The sequence below is a fragment of the Haliotis asinina genome, chromosome 13 (assembly GCF_037392515.1).
Source record: "Haliotis asinina isolate JCU_RB_2024 chromosome 13, JCU_Hal_asi_v2, whole genome shotgun sequence".
Taxonomy (NCBI): Eukaryota; Metazoa; Mollusca; class Gastropoda; order Lepetellida; family Haliotidae; genus Haliotis; species Haliotis asinina.
Window position 1 is genome coordinate 53896509 of NC_090292.1, and position 27539 is coordinate 53924047.

The window sequence follows — 27539 nt, forward strand, 5'->3', positions numbered from 1 at the left end:
CGAACGTGCGCTAGATATAACATCATTGTTTTGTAAAATGTGTTTAAATTTGTCAAATGCACTTCATAGAAAGAAAAATTATGGCTCATAAACTTCTTCATGGCGCACGTTCATGATGTTCGTAATCATCGGCACGACTTCGATGTTCAGGTGTAAACAATCTCCAGGGGCATGACTTGTGACACTGTTTTGCAGTGACAATCTTTTCCTAAAAACATAAGTTATTGCCCCGACAACAACTCATACCTAAACGCATTCAACACGGGTGGTCAAAGATGGATAAGTATAAAAATGTAATAGTAGGAACTAAAAACACAACTCACCGAGACGGGTGTTTCTTCCAACGACGCCATGTTTTGCTGCGTGAGTTTCCGCTCGCGACCGAAAAATCTCCGAAGACGGCCGAGCGTGTTTCCAGTATTACCGACATTGCTTCCGATAGGGCCGATGTGTTTCTGTTATTACCGCTAAACTACCGATATCGCTGCAATTGTTTCGCGAGTGGGCTGCGTTTGTTTACATTTGAGATGCAATTCCTTCAAATTTGCTGTAATTCCTTCAATTACTTAGGGGGGCCTGATGTGTGTAATGTTTGAACAGAAACGTAGGGAGTGAATCAGGGTCAAGGACACCGCCTTCAAGTTCTCCCCGAAATTGTCACTTAGGCCTGGTAGGTGTCATGTGAAGCAGCAACATGTTCCACTTCTGACGTCAACTTGTGACGCCAGTGACGTCATACTTGTGGCGTGACGGGCGTCTTGCTTTGAACCGTATTGTGTTGACTTTACTCTACGTTTTAAAGTTGCTTTTCCAACAAACTTCGTGCTTGGACGTACGACTGACATATATTGCTCCGTTGTAGATTAAACCAAGACTGACAAATAACTGTCGATTAAAATGTGCACTAGTTTCATATGTGCGAACGGTAACTGTCGGTTCTAGGGTTCTAGGGTCTTCGATGAATCACGTTGATATTTTCCTCCGCCGTTATTACAGATGATGCAACAATATATAAGTAGACTCTTCGCTTCGTGTTTGAATGATACACATTTCTTCGGTAATAAGCATATTATATGTCATATTATATGTACAACACTAGTTCCTAAATGTCGGCATGCCCTTCGCTATCGCTCGGGAAGTACCAACATTGAGGCACTCGTAAACATAGCATGCCATGGCCACTTATATAAAATCCTCTGTTTAAATATGGACTGCTAACAATTGGGTTACCACGTAATAAAGAAAGAGAGGGAGGGAGATCGAAAGAGCGAAAGGGCGAGAGAGAGTCATTCAGTCAGTCTGCCAGTCAGCCATGACACTGATTTAAAATGCCCTTATGATTCCTATAAATAACCGATGGGTAGAGTTTGCAAGACAATATGTTTCTTTGACTTTATATACGCCTCGTAGCATTGACATTCAAATTGTAAAGCGAACAAAGACCTGCAGCTCTACCAACCCACATTTCCCTTTGACGTCACAGTGTTCCCCTCTAGCATTTAATACTAAACTCAAACATGTCAATAAATGGATTTTCCATCAAATTACACCCTCGGGCCTTGCCATTCTGTGATTTTTGCGGCGACCCAAGCAAATCTTCCGTGTGATTTACCTCATTACTGTGTACCTTACATATCTCGATAAGCGCGTAAGTACGTGCAAATGTTCAAGGTAGATATACTTCACAACCATTCTAGAAAGGCTCGCGTAAACAAGGTCCTGTACCACATTGTACAGTGACCAATTAGAGACACATTAAAGAAGCTAAGCTATTGAACACCCGGTGTGGTTAAGAAAGGGCTTGGGTAGAACGGCTATTGTGACAACGCGTCCATTTCCTTGTATTGGTTCTACATGTACTGTTAAGTACAACGGTATTCTACACAACGGTAACCGTTTGAATAGCCTGTGAAGGGAAATTTACAGTTTGTTGTGCACGTAAATGTGACAAAACCGGCACAAAGCCCAGTACACTAACATACAATGTACAACACAGAGCTACAACACCCGTCAGTATAGAAGGCGTGTCCGTTCGAACAGTAATGGGCCTGATGCATTACTGGCTTATGGTCCCAGATGTCAAAATGGCAGCAACATGGAATACACATCCTTAAGTATAAAAAAGATTATATACCAGTCATGAAAATGACAACTGCCTTCTTCTAATGCAGTAGTATAAATATTAGTGAATGATGATTTACAAAATAGAGACATAAATAGGGTGTGCAGATCATAATCCTCTGTCTCCGGTTCAAGTCAGTTACCCTGGGGTCGAGGTCGAAGACAAGCGTCGGTGACTCGCCTGTTTCGCGAGTATGGCCAAAAGTTTGATCGTTGGTTCGAATTCGAATGTCTTGGTGCGCCTATACCATAACCGTTGTAATGGCTTCCCATTTCGAAAGTGGATAACGTCTGACATCACCATCACATTCTGCCACTGAGTATTGTTGGCACAAGCTGGACACGGCCAGCCTCACTGACTGAAGTCACGAACACCATCAGATTTCCGAACACCGTTTTTCCGAACGTATGGTTATCTCGTAGTAAACGTTTTGGTATCTGCATATTCGATACTTACTCGACAATTTCGGTTGTTTGGAGACGCGGAGGACACGAAGTTTATGCGTGAATGTGCACGCGTGCGTGTGCGCAAGTGCGAATTCGTGAATTCTCGAAGTAAGAGAATCTGGGTACGATTGTACTCATGTTCACAACTATGTTGTGATCAATTGTAGAAGTAACGTAAAATAATTGTTTTTGAGATAAAACACCACACACTCTCAAGAGAAGATGTCGGGGAGGTTTAAGGACGCAGGTGCGTGTTTGAGTGTTGTATGGTATAATGAGAGTCGGATGAGATGTTTATGTCAGTGATCACATCTAGCGAGTAGATATGAGATTTATAACCGACTCCTATGAGCAACAGATCCCAGGCGCTGAATTGTACCTTGTCTGTGGTCGGCTTTAATATTTCCCTGGGTTTATTTATATAGGTACTAGCAGTGACTCCATGGTCTACCCGGGAGGGGTAGGGGATGAGGCATGATGTTAGAGGTGGAGTGAAGTAGGGGTGGGTGGGGGTGTATTCTTGGAGATGAGGTGTACCCTAGGAGGTGGTAATAACTACCCGCTTCAGACATAACAATGTATGTGTATCTGCATACATTACATTTTAGGCGAGAGCGAAGGTATATCTCGACCACTTTCTGTACAGTAACTTTGCCTACTAAAAAATGTATTTTGTGCAAAGACATTTTCTTCTCTCCCAAAGTAATTACAAAAGTTGATCTACACACACACACTTTTAGTGCCAGTCAGTTGCAATAATTACCTACTTCAAATATTCAAAAACTATAATGTACATATACCCACCTACTTGAAGTTGTAATTAAGTATTGCCTTCCAAATGTTCACTTTCTACCTCCATTTTGTGGGATCGCAGTTTGTGTTGGATGTAAATTCCAGAGACAATTTCATCTATAAGTCGTTAATCATTAATTATAAATGTTGAACGGAGCACCCTTGAACCATCGACCCTCACTGTGGCCTCAGTACATAACTTGTGCAGTAGTTAAAAATCGGTAATCTTAAAAAGAAAACGAACATCTTAGAGCCTGGTTTTTTTTCTCTATAGGCGTTCTGTATGTGCATGTCTTGTCTCAATGATATGTCTTTATCTCAAACCCTTAATGCTTTCCTTGAACTCGTTTTTATTACAAACGTTTAATCATTTATCATATGGCCTAGATTTCTAATGCGAAATCAAGGTTGACATTTGCAAACAATTTAAATTGCAATGTCAATATTCTACCGAGAACATGCATCGTTACTGTACCGGTATGACAACGAGCGGATGTATGACGAGGGGAGATAACTGCTGTAGGTGTAAATGACATGAGAGAAACACTTTGAAGTGAACTGTTTGTATCTATCGAGTGTAGCGTTGTCCAGCGGAAATCGATCGGTCTAAACAGGCGCCCGGTGGTCCAGAGCTGACCAATACAGTACAGTAGCCAATGGATATACCTGTGACAAGGATGTTCAGAGTTTAAGGTGGGTAGTTGGTTAAAGTCAGAGCTGAAAGCCAAATCTTCAACGCTGCCTTTGTAAGTGCCTGTCTTCATGGAATGCTCAACTTTGACTACTGTTTATCATGTACACAAGATGTCGTTTTTTCACTTGAAAGTGAAGTGGATTTATGTAATGGATACTTACAAAGCAACAGTGTAACAGAGATTGTGATTAATCGTCACAAACGATATCAGTAGCAATCCTATTTTCCTTTTCAACCCGAAAACAGGGTACCGCCTTGACAAATCTCTATATCAGGTGTGTTGATACAGTCAGTGAGTGAGTGATTGAGTGAGTTTCGGTGTACGTCGCATTTAGCACCATTCTGGCAATATTAGGGACATCAGAAATGGGCTGCACACATTGTACCCATGTGGGGGATCGAACGCGGGCATTCGAAATGACTTGCGAGCGTTTTAACCACTAGACTACCCCACCGCCCCTCGTAAATACAGGTACATCTTCAGTCAGGCCCAAAGATGGAATATAACTTCGAAAACGTAGCCTAGTATTGTCGTTATTTTATTCACCCTTTGTCATCGCATGGTGATAATCAGTGGATCGTCTGACCCAGACTCAAATAACATCGTAGAGCTGTGATGCTGATAAAATATATACATAGTCATTATGTAGTCACAACTGAACAATCGTTTCTGGTTTTAGCAGAGATTTCTTATGGATAGTATGAGGGTTTTGTTACTTCCCTCTGAAACCACACTCACACAATGACGCCAGGACAGAGCTTTGATCATATACACCACACTGTCTGCATTAGTAGTTCATGCCAATGTGTTTATTTTCATGATCCTAAACCTCCCTGCATTTACTTTATTAATAATATTATTAATAATTCACAAAATTACCATTTGGTCGGTTATGATCAGATAAAAATAAAATCGTCATCAATCATGATTAAATTGGCATTAGTCATTCATACCCTGTATGGTTTTAATCTGCATAAATCAATAACAGGTATCGATCTACTGCCCATCGGTGCAGTTGCTGCAGTAATCCAACAGCAGGTGTACAGCGTAGCTAAGGGAGGTAGTCACCCTCTCCCTGATGGGCCACCCAGGGCCACACTCACCATCCCGTTCCTGTACGCACAAACACGCAAGCAGTCACACACTCCTGCGTGCACGCACACTTACACAGACCACTCCTGTACGCACACACTTACCCACTCACACATTCCCATCCAGTCCGTTTACTCAGATATAGATACACACTCTCAATCCCACACCTGTCCACACACTTGCACACATTGAGGTGTCCCACATACGTCAGTTAAAGATCCCCAAACACACATAAATGCACAGGTGTTCCCCTATTTTTTGCAGGATTCGAAACCTCGGAAAAATACAAAGGAACTCTTGTCCTACCATGTGATCCCTTATTTTTTCCCTCAGTATATTATGTCTATCCGCAGAGAGTAATTTTCTAGTGAAACCGCCTGTAACAAATCACATTATTTTAGTGTTTTGCATAAAAAGAGAGAGTTCTATCTAGTAGAACCAGCGTCTATTAAAACATTTTAACAACAGGCATGTGTTTGGCCTGGGTCACAAATCAATGCAAACAATATTATGAATAATAAGTGGATGACCCACACTTGTACAGCCCCCACCGTTTGGCATTTGCAGTTCCAAGAAGAGACACCATTTTGCTAATTTGCTAATCCACATGCCGATAAGGATTAAACAAATAGTATGTGATTGTGGAAAATAATTTAACATTTAGCGTTTTACTCACGATCATCAACTACATGTGTTTCTTGGCAGATTTAATTAAATTAAATATTCAACTTTTCGGGTCAGTAGCCTGAACAGGTTCCTGCGAGTTTGTTTGCCATGTATATGGCCTCTGGCATCCTGGAAAAGCATGCGGTTAGTGTGTAACAAAGAGTACTGAGATATGCCGGTAGACATGGCACCTAGGAGGTGACGTGAGATATATACCGTCCTGTTAACATAGCGAAACAGCCAGGAGTCGAACTACAGCGAAACTTGATCACGTGTGTGACTGCTATCTGAGGCGTCTGTTCCATCTATCATCCAGAGATTATGTCTTCGTATTTCTATTTCGCTTTTCTATACAGTGGAAGCTGCCAAAAGTGGCATCTGTCCAATCCGGCAGGTTGTCAACAGCGGCATAAAATCTCAATCCCACCCATGACTCGTGCATTCATCAACAGCTCTACAATCCGACACATTGTCTAAACCAGATCGTTCCTTCAGTGGGTGCCAGTTTAGACAGCTTCCAATGTATTTTAAACAATCCAGAAAAGGCTATCGTAATGACGTACTTTAGGTTAGTAAGGTCTGAATTAGAAAATATTACGTTTAAAGCATCGGTAACATTGATTTAAGTTTATTCTCAGCGACATTAATGAGTTCTAGCTTACGTGAAGTTCGTAGTGAAGTTGACATAAATGTATACACATGTTAAATGAGTGGCAGCAGCAGTTCAGCTTGCCAACAGTTACCATTGTCAACACTTCCCGTAAGTTAACGTGATAGAAACTATTCCCGCGGCTAGAACGATTTAATTATAGATAATGAGCGTTGTGGGTTTAATAATGACTTTCCCCGATATTACGTGACCGGGTGGTTCTTCAGTTAAATATGCAGGGGGATTAGCCTGCATTAAACCATGTTGTGCTTGGCAGGCAACGTCGGACATCGGTTCGTGTTGGCAACTGATGACTTGTTAAGTCTGGTGTCCAAATAACACAAGTAAACAACATCTATGTACCTACGTCCGTCCCTGACGATGGGGAGGCTGGTCTGTATCACGTATCTATGTGACTTTATCAATATGTACTAGTTGGATGACAACGATGGGAGTCAATGGCAGTGACGTCACTGAGTTACCTCTGAGCGATGTCTTGAGACACAATGTTCTGTTTGTTTGGGTTTGAAATGCAAACTTGTTTGCCCTTTATCTGTCTGTCTGATGGTTTTGATTGTAAATTGTGTTCACATTTACCTGTGGGATGCAGTGTCTGTCTCTTCACGGAATATCGAATGTGTTGATTGACAAAACGTGTACTGTCTGTCATCCACAGTCTACTGTCTACTCTGTACTGAATACTTGATAACATTGTGTCTACTGTCTGATCTGTTGTGGATGCAGATAACATCGTGTTTACTGTCTGATCTGTACTGGATGCTTGATAAATTTGTGTCTACTGTCTGATCTGTACTGGATGCTTGACAGCTTTGTGGCTATTGTCTGATCTGTACTGGATGCTTGATAACATTGCGTCTACTGTCTGATCTGTACTGGATGCTTTATAACATCGTGTCTACTGTCTGATCTGCACTGGATGCTTGATAACTTTGTGTCTTCTGTCTGATCTGTACTGGATGCTTGATACCATTGTCTTTATTAGGTATTACTGTTGACCGTGGAACTCCCTTGGTTTGATGTTGTGTCCCCACTAGACATTTCTGCTATCTACTAAATTCCTGATATCAGCGTGGCCGCTAGATGTTTACCTTCTATAGAGTGCTTGATATGGCGTTGTCTGTATGATAGATACTAAGTACTTGGTATCATTGTGTCGGCTAAACCTGAACTGTTTTCTCTTCACGGATTTCTTTATAGCACTTTCAAAGGTAAATATTTAATGTTTGATCTTTCAAGTAAACTTAGTGTCCTGTGTTGGTAGATTTTGTCTAGTAGACGTTTTACTGAATACTTGATAATATTATGTCTACTAAATGTTTACTGTCTATCATGTGTAGATGAAGAACTGCAGACAGTCGAAGAGAAGGACTTGACCCACAAACTAGCGTCTCTTAACGCTGCCGTTGCCAAGGCCAACGCGGAGGTAGCGGAAGCCGTGCGTCTTTCCGCCGACACTGAGAGTACCGCAGTGAAGGCAGGCATAGCTGCTGATAGGGCCAGGGAGGAGGCCAAAAGGTGTGTTAGTGAATGAGTGATGGAGTGAGTGATGTAGTGAGCAAGTGATGGAATATGTGTCCGCGATAGATAATATATCTGTTTTATTGTTAGTGAGTGAGTGACGGAGTGAGTGAGGAGAGAGATAGCAAATAACATATCTCCTAAATAGGTCAAGGAGGATTCGAAGAGTTGGTGACATCATTTCAATGATTGAATGAATTTGTGCCTGAAAGATCGGCTGATACGGCTAGAGGGTTTGGCTTGGTGGGGAACGTGTTAACGTTAATGAGTGTGTGGTCGCCGGCCGTAGTGAGAGAGCGGTGCATTTGCTCCATGTATGTCAATTCTCAATCAATATAACGTAGAGGGTCACATACATTGAAACGAATCGAACTGGGTTTTTTTCATGACGAATGAACACCTTAAATACAACCTGTATTCGCCCGAAAGGCCCGAGAGAGAGAGAGAGAGAGAGAGAGAGAGAGAGAGAGAGAGAGAGAGAGAGAGAGAGAGAGAGAGAGAGAGAGAGAGAGAGAGAGAGAGAGAGAGAGAGAGAGAGAGAGAGAGAGAGCCGACCCTGCTAGATGAGCCTCCACTCAATACTGTGTAGATACTGACATTCACGAAGTGAATCCAAACTTGTCTCCTCCAGGCTACAAGAAGAAATAGAGTTGCGTGCAAAGATGGAAGCCGAGAGGAAGGCGGAGGAGGAACGGAGGAAGGAGGAGGAAGAGAGGAGGCGCGAGGAAGAGGAGAGACGCGCTGAGGAGGAGAAGAGGGCGAAGGAAGCAGAATGGAGGAGGAGAGAAGCCAGTAACCTGGAGAAGAACCCCTGGGAGAAGTGGCCAGTGAATGAGTGAGTGGTCGCCATGTGTAGAACACTGCATCTGTAGCACTGTAACCAGATAATTTTAGTTTGGAATTGTAGCTGTGGAACCTTGTAGTTGAGGTGCCCATATATGCAAATTGGGGTCATTTGTCAAGTCGTGGCTCCTCTAAGATTTGTCAAGTAGTAGCTCTGTGGCCCGGTAGCTGTGTAGCTCAAACACTGTGCATCAAGAGTGGGTAGCGCTGTGTAGCACTGTAGCTCATTTCTTTACTAGTGGCTAGCACTGTAGCTGTATAGTTGAAACGCGGTCCCTCAATAGTAGGTAGCGCTGGATTTGCAGCTCTGTAGCTGTATAGCTGAAACGTGGTCCCTCAATTGTAGGTAGCGCTGGATTTGCAGCTCTGTAGCTGTATAGCTGAAACGTGGTCCGTCAATAGTAGATAGCGCTGGATTTGCAGCTCTGTAGCTGTATAGCTGAAACGTGGTCCCTCAATTGTAGGTAGCGCTGGATTTGCAGCTCTGTAGCTGTATAGCTGAAACGTGGTCCCTCAGTAGTTTATAGCTTCATCACGGTTCTGTAGCGCTTCATCTGTGTAACTGACACGAGATAACTGACTAGTGGGTAGTGCTGTATTTCTAACCCTGTAGCACAGTATTTCTAGTCCTGTAGCATTTAGCTCACTAGTTAGTGTCTGACGTTACTAAGCTGAAAACTGGAACATCCAATCCCCAGTTCCAATACATAACTAGATAAGAACTTCATACCACTGGAATAACCATTCCGTGTTTGTTTCATGCCCTAACAAAACATGGTTGTATAGATACTATACTATACTTTTAGTCTGTCAGTATATGTGGTCACGCATGTGTTCTGCGGGTCGGTATGTAGGTACACACAAAACCGAGCTCGCTTCCGGAAGTACAATTGTTGTTCGTGATTCTATCAACACGTTCTCAATACATTTCATTCAATGTACAGCGTGTATAAATATAAACGGTTCTTTGGGTAAGGCCAAGGTCATTCTGTTAAAGATTAGTGTGTATTGCACACATAGTGATTTGTCACGTCCATTCAACACAAGACCTGTCACTTCGCAAGCGCGGGGAGTTTAACGTCATAAGCACAACGTTTCTCACCATCACACAATTGACTGCTGTGTGAATGTACTGAAGCACATAGGGAATATTGATAACATGTAATGTCCCATTTGTCGAACAGGGCCATAGGTTGACAAACATTGCCCGTGCTCGTAAATAACAATAGAATACCGTTATATATGTCAGTGTAGAGACACGGCGTCATTTATCGCCTCGTTTCTTTGATGGTTCGCAAAGCCGTGTGTATACTAGCAAATACTGTAGAAGTCATAACCTACCCAAAACAACCATTGCCCTATATCATAGGTAGGCCTTATAGTGTACTAACCTGAAGTGGTGTTATACTGTCTTGTGTTGTTTGTTTTGTCCATTTTGTTTGAAAAGAAACCACCCGTGAAGATCCGAGTTAGAATTGTGGTAAAGAACACTTACACAACAGCGAATGTGTATTGGTGAGAGACCTATCGCCGCGTCTCCGATACTCATTATATCCATCACAATATATATTCAGGTGTTCACCAGTTTACATAAAAAATGTCTCCACGTATCGAGTTAGTAGAACTGGTCTACATCAACCCGCGTTTGTCGTAAGGAGCGAGTAATGGTATCCGGTCCTGAGGTGGGTTGATTTGGTTCATGCATGACATATATGCCAATTGCTGACAGATGCACTCACTCACTCACCAAACTGACTTCTTGTGATGATAAGGATTTCTGCACTAATCACTGTTAAATCAGTCGCCGACTCTTAAAATTTCTGTAGGCGGGGATATACCGCAGGTAAATATAGATGAATGGGCGATGGCAGAAGTTATGAGGTCGTATATAATTAACATTTGTTAAACCAGCATGGTGTCAAAAAATCTGGACACTTGTATATGATAAATCCGATATTGGAATCCATGACTACACGTTCCTGTGTAAGGGACACAACTCCACATAAAGCCACCTATGTCACACGATCTCCCTGTAAGAAAGTGAAACTGTAATTATCACAGCCGCACATGCTTATTCATGCCCACAGGCACAATCAGACTTCACTTGCAATCTATCAATTTCACATTTAATGTTTCCTGCATGTTAATCCGCCTGAGAGAACGGTACCGTCGTTGTACACGTGTCGACACAATATGTAGATCCGTGACGTACATCACGTAGCGTAGGCCCTCCCCCGAGTACACTGACCCCTGAACAACGCAGCACCTGCCGTTACTATAACAGTACTCACGGGAAGGGCACGTGCCTGAGAAAGGGGATGAAGAATATTTCAACTGCTCAATATATTTTTTATTTCTGGATTTATAACACATGCCGCCGTATGTCGAGGTCGACGGGGCATGCATATTATACGTGCATAAGCACCGTACAAAGCGTACGGTAGTATTTACATTTAGGACACTGGTGCCTTCTGGTTACCATGTGTTGCTCAACACCAAGAGGGTATTGTCCTACTTAGAATATAATCTGCCTGCATTTCCCCAGATACAAGCGCAATATTTAAAGAGGTGACATTTGTAGGTAAAGTGTCAACCATAACTACACCTGTCCAAAAACGACAAAACCAAAACAAACAAAAAACAACAAATCATAAAGAGTTATTACTTCCCGTGCGAGGCTATCTTGCGACTGTTTATAATGTGCATTTGATCCCCCAGGAAGTAATGGGTACCCGACAGGACTAGACAGAAGTGTGAATGCAACATGCAACTTCGGAATCATGCTGTCGTTATGATGATATCTATTGATGAGTTTAAAGACAGCGAAATAATGAGTATTTAATGTAATACCGACAGAGACAGTATTCCATGGATAAATCAGTGCCCCCAAGAAACCAACGAAACGCTACTACTACAAGTATTTAGGGAAATCAAACAACGAAAGAATACGTCTGAACGACAAACGACTTCCCCACTGAGGCGGTTCAACGCGACTTAGAATAATGCGAATTTCCCCTTAGAATAATGCGAATTTCCCCTTAGAATAATGCCAATTTCACGCTAGAATAATGTGAATTTCACCTAAGAATAATGTGAATTTCACCTTAGAATAATGTGAATTTCACGCTAAAATGATGAGAATCTCACCTGAGAATAATGGGAATTTCACGCTAGAATATAATGGGAATTTTACGCTACAATAATGTGAATCTGAACTACGTAGGAAATCATTCCTTCAGTGGAAACAGTTTAGTCACATGTTGTTGGTGCTGTCAGGTACGACGTCGGCAACTCTTCAAGCGACATCAGCGTGGGATGCATCATCCGGGGCCATCCCGCCAACTTTGACCGAAATGACGTCACACTTGACCTAGTAGATCTGGACACCCTGGACATCACATACAAGCCGCACGAGGAACTGATAAGTCACGTTGTCAAGCTGACGTCATCCAAAGGAGACGAAACAAACTTAGAGGTAAGACGTTGTGACGTCAGAGTGTGCAAACCCTTACATACCCTTACATCTGTGACCATTGTTCCCGCAGACATGCTGCACCAGGTAGAAATATTGTCGTGGAAATTATCTCTCAGATACTGCCACTATTGATCGCAATCGGGATGCAGCTTATGAAGGCAGGCAACGGACGATGCCACTGGACAGTAAGGTGAATTAGACTGATCCATCATTGCACATCCGAATGATTCCTCATCACCCTGTGGATAGGGGTCAATTCTCCAGCACGTCTCTGCCCACAACGGAGGTCACCTTCACAATCTGTGCTCACGATGAATTCGCTTCTCCTTCGTTTCAAAACGTTCCCGAAAAAGGTCTCGTGCCAAACTTGGCACTGATTGCAAGTCCATATGGTTTCTGAGTGTTCAAGTGCTCAAACGAACACCCTCTATCAGAACAAGAAAATAATTCTTTGTATTTGGCCTTAAAGTCCAGCAAGGCCATTTCAAGAGACTCATTAGCATCCTACTATACAGCGGGGATTTCTGTTGCGTCTGGGCCTAATATTCTCCTCAATTGGTGTCTCGTTTCGGCCTCTCGTTTTGGTTCTGTTAACTGTGTATAAATGACTTCGTATCTCGTTGAAACCACGGTGTCAAATACTACAAATGTATATACGGTGTTCCTTTCCTGGCAGATATTCTTTTTAAGGTTTCACTATTAGTGTGGTTTTCGTGGCTAGTTTAGAACGTTTGGAGACCATACTTAAATTGCAAACTGATCTGTTTGGTGGAAACTGTGTTTGTATCAGCTTCGCCGATTTGTTTACGTCTCATCTTACGATTGGTTGTACCTATGATCCCTTTAACACGTGGGTACCATAAAACCCTGTCAGGAGTAATTCATACAAGCAAGGACACCGTAGAACGTTCTAGGTAGAACACGACTGTGATTGCCTGGCTTGGTGGTTCGTGTATTTATCTAGTGATCATTATCACCAGAATATATCTATTACAGTGTAGTATACGACGTCAATGCGACCGCGAAATAGCCGAACCCTAAACCCGTTGTTTCCATTTATTGAAACAAACACACCTGCTGTTTTAACACTTAACGAAAACAAACGCACCTGCTATTTTAACAGTTAACGGAAAGAAACACACCTACTGTTTTAATAGTTAACGGAAACAAATCCACCATAAGCCAGGCATTTATAACGTGTTTACATTTACGGCAATGCATATTCTTATCTATGAAGTTCCCTGGTATGTAGAAAATGCACACACAACTTCTACCACCATATCTAACGTCAGCGCGTAACAACAGCTCACTCTGGGCCTATTTGAGTTTATCGTGGAGTGGCTTTTGTATGCACTTCACTCTTGGAGGAACACGGTCCACGGCTATAGCAGTGGAGTATGAGCCAGTGCTCTCATCAAAACCACTTAACACACACTGGAACTATTTCGATCACCACTCAACTTGCCAGCACAATTTTCGTCGTCTCTCAGTCGTTACAACAGCGGCAATGATACTGGTCGTCACTGGCAACGCCAGGTTATATTTACGCGATCACGAGGTCAAGACAACTGCGGAATGCATGCAATTTTGTTGGATTATTCTTTGTGTTTCTTAAGTATCTTTATCTTTACTTGTGCAGTGAAAGCCGTGTTGAAATGGCGGTTGTTGTTTTTTTGTTTTTCTTATGGTATGAGACATTCCCTTCACACTGTGTCCGAATGGTTGGTCATCGTACTGTAAAATGCCATGAAAGGTGACAACAGGGGCATGTGATAGATGCAACTCAACATGTAAATATGCACTCATCTGTCAGTCTAAAACCTTTAAAGGCACTATATTACGGTATCTGGTGTAAGAAAAACGTATAATTTTATTGTAGTTTACCTACCTTACCAACGAATTGTATTTTAAAAACACATTTTAAAGAAGAAAGAAAAATAATGAAAAGGTATTTGTTTCAAGTGGTTATTGCAAGGCAGGGCTTCATTGGTCTTTGCGGGAGTGCCGTCTTTTGAAATTTGTCTTTTAGTATCGTTGTAAGGTTGCTTCGTTGATGACGATTATTTTAGCTTCTTTGAGAGAGCTTACCAAGTGAGACTTATTTTGGTAATCTTCTTTGTCATTATTGTGATGGACGATTCAGTTTAGGTCATACAGACGTACTAAGTATGTTATAATGTACCCGATGCTTTGGTTCACAGAGTTAAAACCACCGTTTCACACAAATCTCTCCTTTTCGTACGAATCGTAAAGTTTTAGAACAATTCCCTTTCTAAAGTCATATGTTTCATCAGGAGGCTTCGCATAATGATTTTCCTTGTCCACCAGGAGGCGTTGTATGTTGCTCTGCCGCACGTGATGACCCGGGCATCAGCTGCATCACGGGAGGCTGTAATCAAGGCCGAGATTGGCGGCCAGTGGTCGGAACTTCCGACAAGGGAGGTAACCTTTGACAACCATAAGGTAAGTTGGCACCACAAAGTATACATATTCCATCTGCCATCCTAGAATCAGATGAATCCAAACGACAAAAACTGACACCATGCAAGCGGATTATTATCGATAGCTATTCATGCATTACAAATCTATGGTCTGTGGTCACATTATCTGTGAATGTGAAGTGTAGGGATATTTTATTGGTTTTACTGTTTTCTTTCAGTTTGGGCATATTAAATATTCAGACATAATTCTTTTGACTTCGTTTATTTTGTAAATGGGGAATAAGAACTGCCTCAATCCCAATGCTATTATATTAAGTAGCAATACCAACGGTTGGGATTTCTTTCGCGCCCATAAATCGAGAAAAAGAGACCACACCCACTGCCGAAGTAGTGTTCCCTGATTGGCTGAAAACAGAATGGGCGGAATATGTGTTATGTGCGACTCACCGTTCAAACAACAGTGCATTTCAAGTTGTCATTCCTGACTACCTTATCAATCAGATTTATTGATCTATTGAGTTATTGATATATGTATACAGAAGGGGCCCAGTGCTTTGTTTACTTTTCCACGATGTAAGTGTACTCATTGTACGTGATATTTACATTTACATACGCACAGGTGTGCGGATGTAAATGGCACGTGTGTGCAATGTCAAATTCACGACATTATAAGACCATTATTCATGATAAGCTGCATAACCACCTACGTATCTGCGCATGCCCAGTACATGTACATTTAGTGACACCCTTGCATCTCTTACAGGATCTGAAATTTGCACAAGCAGAAGTAAAGTGTCTCACGACGCTTCTCGTAATGTCACGTTTCAAACGAGACTTTGTGACGTTGACAAAGCGATCATCGAAAGTAACGTCATCATACGACCATCGAGTAACCATGGTTATCCCACGTGATACTTTCTTGGGCAAGGAACATTTCTTAATGCAGGTTGGTGGCAGAAGAATAAAATAGTCCTTCAGATGAAGATTTAATTGCTTCCTAAGCAGAGGTGTACATTTTACTGGATGTTGCTCTAGAATGTGTTAAGAAATTGTCAGAATTTTAGAGCTAATCTTAGCGAGCGAATCTGTCGTTTTAGGTACAGCCAGTAGATTCTGGCTCAGTTCACGACTATCGGTTGCGGGATGTCCGAGCGAAGGGGTTGTTGACGTCGAGTCCGGTGGTGTACATGGAATGGGAGACGACCGAGTTGCAGAAGCCCATCTCAGTAAGTCCTCCTTTATTCACATGTCCGTCAAAATACAGAAACGTGTTTACAACCTGGAATAACTCCATGGTATCACATCGACAATGCCATACTGTTGAATCTTACCCATAGTATCAAAAGGAGATCCACCCATCACTACACCATCATGTTTCAGGTCAGTCTTATCTGTCCACCCATCACTACACCACCATGTTTCAGGTCAGTCTTACCTGTCCACCCATCACTACACCACCATGTTTCAGGTCAGTCTTACCTGTCCACCCATCACTACACCACCATGTTTCAGGTCAGTCTTACCTGTCCACCCATCACTACACCACCATTTTTCAGGTAAGTCTTACCTGTCCACCCATCACTACACCACCATTTTTCAGGTCAGTCTTCCGTGTCCACCCAACCCCGCCAAGGCCAAGAAGCTGGCTCAGATCCGGAAGCTGAAGGAGGAGAAGATGAAGAACCCAATTCGGAATGTTCCCGTTACTATCGAGGAGGAAGAAAAAGAGAAAGAGAGGAAGAGACAGCAGATGCTTGAGGGGGAGGAGAAGAAACATGGACACAACAAGTGGTACATGGGCGAGTACGGAGCTTCTGATGGTACGATCTACCTTGTTTCTGGTACCAGTCCTTGTACCAATGCCTTGCTTGCCAAAGATATGTCCAAACGATATGTATTCACACGAATTCTGATAAGATTTTAAAGACTCGGAGTTTGAAAAGCAGCTTTCAAGGTTAGGTTGAAATAATGTGGCAGTAACGGAACTGAAGTTGAACTATTCGAAGCAACGAGAAACAAGATGATTTGGAGTATTTTAAATGAACTTGATAATAAGGAAAGCTTAACATAGAGAAATTAATTCAAAATTCGCAACTGTAATTGAGATAAGGAGCAAACATGTTCCAAATGTCGAAAAAATACACAGGTGTGAGGAATACCGATAAATTTCTTTTCAGAAAATAATTTATGTGACGAAAGGTTGTAAGTGAATTTTAAGATTTCTGGTTTGACTGTTATTCAGACGATGAGAATGACCTGCTGTTCTTCCTGTCTTACGCTTATGGCCGATGGTCAGTCCAGCCAGACATCGTTATCACCCAGGCTAAACTTGACCTGTTGACCTTTGAAATTACCAAGCCGTACGACAGGTAAACAATTCTCACCATTCAGTGAACCAATTATCTTCGTCCTGGGAGACCACTTACTTCAGTTGAGATGAAGTGATTTCCCTTATCACTGGACAGATCAGTTATCTCAATTCCCTGTTAACAAGTTGTGTTGCCAACTGGACCAAACCGGACCAGAACTCCATACAGCCATAGAACTTAACTTAGCTTAGAAAGAAGCATGAAACAGGGAGCTTTGACTAAGTTAGTTTGTTGTTAAGCGTCGTGAAAGTGGGAGAATATAGACAAACATAAATCAGCATAATAACTACATGAGGAAATTACAGTCACCACCCTTTAACTTCGACACATCAAATTAGAGACATCATAAGGGTGTGATCTCACATTTAGGAATCGTGACGATGATGAATTGCTGACACATTTTATACCGTCTCTTTCCTGGTGAAACCGACACGAGCAGATATGGTTACTAGAATGTGAGCTGGATATATCTCGGTTCCTCTTTCTTCAAAGGTTCATGGTGATCCGGACAAGGACAAATGTTTTGGAAGAGGCGGCAGTTTCCATAGCAACAGGACTGAACGACTACCTCTCCAGAAGACACGTGCAGATAGTGATGAAGCAGAGGTATTGCCTAACATTGCCATCTCCCACTTTAATAACTATTAAACTGTTGGCTTTGAAGTAAAAGCAATAGTAACAGTACATAGTTTCCCAAATAATACACAATGTACGTGTAACCTCACCACCGATCCAAAATTAGACTGAAGACCTCACTCCCACGGTTTTGTAGGACTAAACCTGACAAACTTTCTGTAGTCGTAGCAACAGATACATTGCTGTTGTTATCTTTATTAGTAGACGTCTTTGAGACTCGAGGATGAATGGAGCGATCTCTGTAAAACGTGTTTGGCCAGGAGTGAGTGAGTGAGTGAGTTTAGTTTTACGCTGCACTCAGCAATATTCCAGCTATATGGCGGCGGTCTGTAAATACTTGTGTCTGGACTAGACAACCCAGTGATCAACAACATGAGCATCGATCTGCGCATTTGGGAACCGATGACATGTGTCAACCAAATCAGCGAGCCTGACCACCCGATCCCGTTAGTCGCCTCTTACAACAAGCATAGTGGTCGTTTATGGCAGGCATGGGTTGCTGTAGGCCTATTCTATCCCGGGACCTTCACGGGTCATTAGACAAGCTTCATATATAAATGACAAATATACGTCATTAAATATTATAATAACTATTTTTAAATGTTTTTTTTCCCACAAGCATTTTCAAACAAATCACGGCAAGAAATTTCATATTAAAAATTCCAGCAGGTATAAAGAACAATGGTGAAACCATGCCAAAGATTATACAAAACTCACAAAATAGAATACAATACCATGTTACTGACTCTTTTATGAGAAAAAAATCCTTCAAGAGTGATGGCGGCATTGCTATATGCTGTACAAAACGTATTTTTAAAGAAGGAACAGTGCGCATATCTAGTTCAGTGCTGTACATCCTCCCATGGATAGTCTGAGCGTCAAATTGTTCGCTCGTCGCACCAAGCACCCGTGTTCGATTCCCCAAATGTATGAAGCCCATCCTTGCAGTCCCTGTAGTGATATTGCTAAAATATTGCTAAAAGGCGGCTTAAAACTATACTCACTCACCTCCTCTCAACATCCCCATGAGGCAGCACAAAGAGTGGGGGTGACTTAATCAGACCTAAGCTGTTACTTTATGAGTGATTCCAACATGTTTTTCTCTTGTAGAACGGATGACCCATTCGACGCAACGCTGCACGTGACCCCCGTCAACAAGGTAGAGAAGTTGTTGAACAAGCTGGCTGATGACGGATACGGGGACGGTCCAAGCGCCAGTAACGTCCTCAACATCTCCGAAGGCGAAACCATCGAGGTGACATTCCGCGGCAACATCACCTCCACCAATGATCAACCTGTCGAGGTCCAGTTCAACTCTAACGTATCGTCTAACGTCATGTTTTCCCTGACGGAAGTGGACAAGTATCTCCAGAAGAACTTCCCCGTGTACAGGGGCGTAGTGCAGGTGTACCGGAAGTACACAGTGGTTCCGTCGGGAGTTTGGTCCATCACGCGGAAGGTCTCCGAGGATGAAGCCAACCAGGGTCCGGAAGTGAAGAGGGATCTCTTGTGTGAACTATTGATAAGCATACCGAAGGTGAATATTCTGTGACTGTTCAAACAAGACAACGACAAAAAATACTTTTTCGAAGGGTCATATTCCACCTTTTCAATGAAAAAACGTTGGGTCACTACGATTGACTGTTAAAAAAACATCCGTACTGCAACAGTTGTCGTATTGGGTTAATGCGTCAACTATTCTCACTCTAGTCTTAACTTTAATTCATCCGAACTCGAGTATTTACAGACAGAAGTCATAAAACTTTTTTTTTCTGAGTGCGTTGCTAAACATCATATTTCTGAAAGTCTAGATATACTTGATACTACATATAAATACTCGGGTCTGGACCATCGAATCCGGTGATCAACAGCATGAGCATCGACTTGTGCGTTTGGGAACCGATGACGTGTCAACCAAGTTATCGAGCCTGGCCACCCTATCTGTTTGTCGTTCTTTCATGACAATCTCGGGTTTATGAAGACCGATTGTAACCGGTTTATTCACGGGTTCTTCAAGCATGTCAGACAGCAAGCGTGCAACATCATCCAGTGGTATTGTCCATTCAGTGCAGACAGTAAAAACTGTAAATTGTTGATGTAATACCGACAGGTTACATTTCATCTCACTCCCTTGTGACGTTACGCACCATATATACTGATGCAAAATAAATTTAGATGGTTACTGCACACTACTGATGGTTTGGGTAGAAGTGTCCACACGAGACAGGATAAGAAATTGTCGAGTTCATGAATTTCATGAAAATGAAACCTTCATTTCAGTACCATATCGAGCCGAACTCCGTGCCTGTCAAAGCTCCCATTGCAATCCACAACACACGAGACCTGGTCAACGAGGACTACATGCACGGGCTGGCGGCGGAGCTGGGCGAGGAGTGGAGGAAGGTGGCGCACTATCTCAATGTGCAGCGAGTGCGGCTGCAGGCGATACTGCGCAACATGCAGCTGGGGGAGAGATCGGATGAGGATGCCAAGTTTGACATGTTGATGACGTGGCTGAAGAGGGCGCCCAAGTCGTGTGATAAGGTGAGCTTCAGCGGGTGATTGAGACGTATTAAGTTTATAACCGATCTGAACAGTAATGTGACCATGTTCTTAGTACGTCCAAATTTGATGTGTGCAATTATACGTATTCCAGCTATATGGCGGCGGTCTGTAAATAATCAAGTCTGGACCACACAATCCAGTGATGTACAGCAGGCGCATCGATCTGCGCAATTGGAAATCGATAACATGTGTCAACATAGTCAGCGAGCCTTGACCGCCTCACCCCGCTAGTCGCCTCGTACGACATGCATAGTCACCTTTTATGGTAGAAATGGCCTATTCTACCACGGATCTTCAGAGGTCCTTAGTTACTTGTCATGATACAACAACACCGTTGTTGCTGGGTACAAATGGAAGCAAGAAAAGAGGTCGATCAAGATTCCTGTAAATATGAAAAAAAGTAAGTAAACATTATCTCTTCCCCCACGAACTCATATACTTGTTTCCATCAACAGGTAGCCATATTGTCCAGCGCGCTCAGCAAGAGCGGGAGAGGGGACCTGTCAGACCAGATCCGCACTCGCCAGAGGGAATACCGGGAACAACGGATAGAAAGCCACTGATTGGTCATCTCCGTGACGTCATAAGGCAGTATGGACGCACCGGGAAGAACCAGAGACAGAGCGGCTTATTCCTGTGTGGCTGGAGTATGACCATTTGGACATCATTGAAACTAAGTTATACTTATTTATATCTTGCTGATGTATTTTGTGATGACTGTACGTCGACATTATCAGCGCATCCTGGTTAGCAGACCTGCGGACCTTCACTTTCAATACATTGAGTAACAGCCACACTAATGTACACACTTAACGTCCAGTGTATATCATATTTCTATGTAGGTAAATATTACATGACGTCATTAACTTAGAGTACAACAACATACAATAGCAGCCTACTGTTTGATATTGAAACTTCATGAAGCAATATTCTCTGTCCATGTGCCTTGTAGCTGTTTAGTTTATTGTGGAGCAATACCGAATCTGTGATATGTACTCACCCAAAACATAGATATTATGTCATATTTCAGTATACCACAGATACACTTCACTACATATTTTCTTGCTGACCCAAAACTTCAGTCCGTATATACCATGGAATATGAATTATTCTCCAACAAAATCAATGTTTTGTTAATTTGTACACAGTTCAAGACGCTCATCATAAAAATACAGGTGTACATGCAACTTCGAATACCGTTATAAAATACCATATTTCCAATTCTGACACACACTTAATGCCACTCGAAAACATTCCCAGGTGTAAAATATGCACACTGATACTCATGTGTGACATTGTTAATTATGTGTTCAGTGCTAATCTCAACATATCTGCATGTACATAACCAGTATATCGTGCATCTAAGTCTTTTTGGATACATCTGTATTTTAGTCGTAATGCACATTGTAATTTTGAAGCATTTTAATATAAAGGTTAGCAGTTCTGTGTATATGCATGTATTTATACAAAAGGAAGTGTACTGGAACACATTTCGTTTTTATTGTAAGCTTATGTTTTATGTTGTTGCTGTTTTCATGACATATTGGCACATGAACTGAATAAAATAGAACAAAATAGACACAAACATAAAACTAGTATTTCATCAACATACGTTCACATCCATGCTCAATTCCCGTCCGGAACTGTTTCCGTCCACTTCGACTGTATATCCAGCATCAAGTTTTTCTGTGATCCGTTTTCGTCTTTCATATATGCAATAAACCGTTTATGCATCGCCGTATTTGTCTTGTTTACTCTGTGAGGCACATTCCGACACGTGCAGATGACACGTGTGTTGCTCAGATCATCCGCTTCATATATGATATTGATGGTGATATGCGTTCAGTTGTTGGCGATCTATAGCCTGTTTTTATACTTTATTGTGCCTATTGTGATACTAGTTTCCACGCTAGTTTTAATGCTATTTGTGATATTCTGGTTATTTTACCGCCCGAGTCGACAGGTTTTTTAATAATATACATACATTCTATTTCAGTGTTAAATGTTCTCGTCACGATATGGCTGAAATATTGCAGATGTGACGTTAAATATTAACTCATTCACTCACTCCATAATATTGTCTTTGATGTCATGTTCTTACTCTGAACAACAAGCATGTTTCCGCCGGAAGTCCTTCATTGTATTGTCGCTTACATCATGATTGAAGGTACACACAAACAAAGACGCTTAGCTCAATTCACAGGTGCTTCAAGTACATGACACATGACATGCCAGGCAGTCTTGGATTTAACGTCACATCGGCATGATTTCTGCCACATGATGACGAAATCTAGCCTGCATTAATAAACATGTTAAGTACAAAGTCTGAAATAGCTTTTTTTCAACACACATAACAGCATCACATATCACTTGTGTGAGATCAGACGATATCTACTAGGAGATATGGCTTTCACAGTAGATATTGTACAATGTCCTGACAATGCTATGGCGTCCTGAACTTCATGACGTCACAATGCTATGACATCGCTGCACTGCAAATCTAATGGCAGTGCTGTGTTCGGACATGTTTCATTCAAAACTAATGAAGAATGATTTTGGATGATAATGTGAAACTCACCCTCGTGTCTACTGACATCAATTACATCAACAACGGTTGATAAAAGTAAAAATATCCCGAGCAATCTTCGGATATTTGTTGCTTTATCAACTTGTGTTGATATATTTGTTGTCAGTACACACTTGGGTGACATTCTCTATATGTCAATATTTAATATCGTCGACAATAGTTTAGCCGTATCACAACGCACGAGAATCACAAAGGACAAGAATAAGCTTAGAGTGGGTGAGTTAATATTTCGGCAATTTCTCAGCCATATCGTGATGAAAACAATGCATGCAATAAAAAATGAAAACATTTTGAAGGGTAAAACCTGTCGACAATACAGCACAGTATAAAAGCTTGGAAAACTAAACCATTTTAAAGAAAGCAGACAATAAGATATGAAACAAAAACTAGAGATTGCCAACAAATTAAGGTAGATCACTATACTAGAAACCATGCGGACTTGCAGTGCGTGTACTACGTGGAAGTATAAACTTAGAACATCAGACAATGTTGATAATGAACAATAAAGCTACTAGCCACACATTTCATACCATCTTATCACAAACAGCTCTAGACATCAATACACTATGCAATACGGGAATTGATCATCAGGAACTGAAAGTAGATCACCACAGTAGGATCATAGGGAAATGCAGTTCTTTGCTACCTCCATCGGCGCTATCTGGATTTACATTGCACCTTCAGGAGTTTGCGTTTTTTGTACGCATTATAGCCATGCATTAGAAGGGCATAAACTGCGACTACGGAGAATGAAATACTTTTAAAAGAAATGGACACCCAGGTGTGCGAGAAAGAGACTGCAGAACAGAAAAAAATCAATAAATTTGTTCGCACGCTTTAGTCTCTAATCTCCTATATCTCTATTCGCCTACGTTTCCAATCACCAACAAAAACAAAGCTGTCTAATTAGCATGAAAAAATGCACCCCTACTCTTATAATGAAACGGCATGACCAGACTATAGAGATCTTGATTGACTGTTGTTATCAGAATATTTTTTGGACTAGGAAACTACGTATTTTCAATATGAATTCCATTATTTATTTCGATGAAAAGCATTGTCGAAGGAACATTGTTCTTTTTGTAGGTTTTTAGTAGTTGTTTTGTTGTTGTTGTTTTTATAAATGGCCTAACATTTCAAGATCTAAGCAACTTTTTTTCAAGTTTTTATGTCCAAGAGATACATGTTCGCTTTGTCGCCATGGCAATGGCAATGGGTTTGCATGATTTGCAGTATTTTGTTTTTATCTCACTTTTGATATAATGAAAGTATTTAACTTCCTTTCTGCTCATAGTGCAAACATTCTTCTTTACTATTAGGCAGATAATGTTAGAGGGTTGTTATTTTTTATTTACTCTTCAAATATTTCTTTTTTCAGTATGCGCTGGGAGTTATTATTTATTTTTCATTAAGATATTATCTATTTTTGGCATTATGAAAACGAAGTTTGTGTGGTCAGTTGAGTACAATGACTTCGTTCTGAACAACATGGAACAGAGTATGTCAAGGGTTTTCAGATATCTCAATCTCATTGTTGTTTCAGTCCAGCCAATTAAGAGATAAATCGGGAAATGTAAACAACAAACATACGCTCACAGAAAATGGCATAACAATAAAAGTATGACCAAAATTTAGAAACAAAATATCGTGTATCCCAGTTCCGTTGTGTCAGTCCCGAGGAAGACGTCGCCATTGCTCAACTAGGACACGTTGACGATCTTGCAACGTCTGTAGTGGATTGACTCGTTGACGAACACGTCGAACCAGTTTGTCCCAGATGTGTTCTATCGGATTGAGGTCGGGGCTACGCAATGGCCAACCCAACCAAAGACTTGAACACCGGACATTTCTTAGAAATGTCTGCGTAAGAACTGCTGTATGGGGCCTAGCGTTGTCTTGCTGGAACGTCATTCCATGGGCGTGTCTGCATGAACGGAAGCAGAACAGGTGGACAAATCTAATCCCTGTACTGGACAGCAGTTACGTTCCCTGGAACAACAAGAAGTGGAGAACGTCCCAGTGCGCAAAGAAGATCCCCAAACCATGACGCTTCCGACACAAAATCGGTCAACTTCACAGACGCAGACTTCAGCGTGACGTTCACCTTGTCTGCGGTACACACGGGCCCTGCCGTCGGCAAATCTGGTCCGTTATGGGGTCTCCGGGGCGATGTCCGGCGGCAGGGTAGCAAATTTCTGACAGTTTGTGGGATTATCCTTCCACCAAATATCTCCCTACTTCTGGAAGTTGTAGTGACAATCAAGGCGACAATTTATGGATGTCAACTTGTACATTTTGGGTGTCACCTTTTGAAGTAGTAACAATATATGTCGATACGTTTTTCACCTAAAATAAAGACGTTGACGTCCACAAATGCTCGTGTTTATGCATATGATTAAACAGTCAATGATTAAATGATAATTGATATTATTGAAAAGGCCCTTTACGGTTTTGGTATTACCTCTAAGGCAAAAGCCAATATTCATGGAATATTCGGATTTTTGTCTGAAGACCTTCAGATTTACTGCTACTGAAACAATGTGGAGATTTTACCTAACTTTGGCAAAGAGTTCATTCAGTACTCCGTTGCCATCCGTAAACCAGTAAATCCTATCTTTTTCTCAATAATTGTACTCACTTATATTTGGCTATAAATTTCGTCTGATAGTAGTCTGATTACTATGAAATCGCATTAAAATTCTCCGAAACACTCACAAATACATTTTATGTGACAAGCTGTTGAGCAGAAATCAGTATATGCATTATTTAGATAGGACATATACATCTGTCACTTCTATTTGACCGTATATCGTATTTGTCTGCTAATTGCTCTTATTTATGTCAGTTAGCATCCATTATTCAGGATAACAACCAGTAAACCAGACACAACAAGGAAATCAAAGTGGCAAAACCACAAAGAGTGAAATCTAATCATAAATAATGAACAACCTCTTGGTTTCTTTTTTGCTTTTGTTTTCTCTGTGTTTTTTGTTTCTTTCTTCGTGTTTTTCTTCCCTTTTATAGTTTGTTTTTGTTCTTTTTTCTCTTTGTTTTTCTTGTGTTTGGTTTAGTTTTACAGGACTTCATCTGTTACGATTCATGTTTGTTATTATTATTATGATTCTTTCTTGCGACGATTAGAATCATTACGTGTCAGTGACGCATTACTATACATGATTTTGAATTCTGCATTTTGCAAGCGTACGACATAAATGATTCAGTGGCACTGTAGAAGATATTATATAAGGGAATATTTTGTGAGGAACATTCTTGGAGGATATTCTTGGAAGATATTCTTGGAAGGACCATTCTGGGGGGAATAGTGGAACTTCATAGTCTTCACAAAGTGTTTTAGACTATTCCTGAAATCTCTACCAGCCCATTTCACAAAACCCAGAAAGTTCTATTTTAGGAATATAGAATCACACCGTGTAAATATGCGTCAGATATATGTCAAAGTAGCAAGTCATTACAGCTATATATAGATATAGTGAGGCTTTGCAGCTGGCCATCAGCCATTGTTTCTAGACAAACGCTGGCACATGTCGTTATTCTGCTGAATATCTATTCACTCAGTATCTGGTTGTCCCAATCAGCAGATGTCACAATGCAGCTGTACATCAAGTTCCAAAATATCACTGGGAAATATTAGTTCACAGATTTGTGACCCATAAATAACGTGCTTGAATATCTGATGAAAGGAAGATCAATTAACCCCAAGAGACTTAGATAAGGCGTATTCCTTAAACAATCTTACAGAACAGAGGAAGCAGTCTCGTACAACAAGTCATGGCATATTTCTCTGCGGCCTTCGTACTTTTGGCTACAACGCTCTGTGTGAATTCTCAACTTGTCACGTTCCACTACACGAGAAATCACACAAGGAGGGTCAAGGCGGGAAAGGGGGTATCTCACAAGACGTCATTACTTGGATGTGCCGTCCAGTCTGCCCTGAAGGAAAGGATTGAACGCTGCTTCTTCTATGCAGCAGTCAACAGCGCCTGTGACGTCACTCCCCAGCCGTTGTTGTGCAACTACCGACAACTCACCAAACATTCTGACAATAATAGAAAGGTAAGATTCACTCTCAAATAATAAATATGTTAAACATGTTATTTTGTCCAAAGCAAACTCATTTTTATTTCATGTTTGAATCTATAGTTGTTTGTGTGCCACCTTACTTGATTGTGTATGAGGCCTGTTGGGCAACTTAATCAGAGTTGACTAGGGCGCCAGGCTAGTGATCCAGCGAGGTTGAGGTTTCGGGATCGAGCGCACCTGTGACCGGGTGTAAAAACTCTGGAGTCAGCTTTGTGTGCAGACTCTTTCAGTGTTCCTAGCGTACAGTACACAACCCTGGACACTTAAAAGAACCCACGAATCCGTTGGTATATGATCAGATGGTGGCCAAATGAACACGTGCATACACCTAGTTGCGGGTACAGCAACGTGCAGTCAACTTGGACAAAGTGCTGTGTCCCAGTCCACCCAGCTGTCAATTGGGTACCTCGTTAGGATGAGAGAGCCACATTAACTCGGTGCACAATAAACCCTAGTGGCAGCAAGAGGTGTATGCTCCCCAGGGAGTTGAGGTTGAAATACGATGTGCTATTGAGATTGAC

The 27539-nt window shown here is 41.6% G+C and overlaps 1 protein-coding gene across 1 annotated transcript in view; it reads left to right on the top strand.

Moving 5' to 3' along the window:
- LOC137260209 (death domain-containing protein 1-like) overlaps positions 1 to 22067 on the top strand; it is a 47533-nt gene extending 25466 nt beyond the window's left edge. The window contains exons 3-14 of the mRNA XM_067797903.1: positions 7821 to 7998; positions 8633 to 8836; positions 12121 to 12319; positions 14648 to 14782; positions 15524 to 15706; positions 15858 to 15986; positions 16361 to 16580; positions 17003 to 17129; positions 17622 to 17735; positions 18876 to 19302; positions 20046 to 20309; positions 20786 to 22067. Coding sequence (XP_067654004.1) covers positions 7821 to 7998; positions 8633 to 8836; positions 12121 to 12319; positions 14648 to 14782; positions 15524 to 15706; positions 15858 to 15986; positions 16361 to 16580; positions 17003 to 17129; positions 17622 to 17735; positions 18876 to 19302; positions 20046 to 20309; positions 20786 to 20893 — 2288 coding nt within the window. The 3' untranslated portion in view covers positions 20894 to 22067. The remainder of the gene's footprint in view (positions 1 to 7820; positions 7999 to 8632; positions 8837 to 12120; positions 12320 to 14647; positions 14783 to 15523; positions 15707 to 15857; positions 15987 to 16360; positions 16581 to 17002; positions 17130 to 17621; positions 17736 to 18875; positions 19303 to 20045; positions 20310 to 20785) is intronic.
- The last annotated feature ends 5472 nt before the right edge of the window (positions 22068 to 27539 follow it).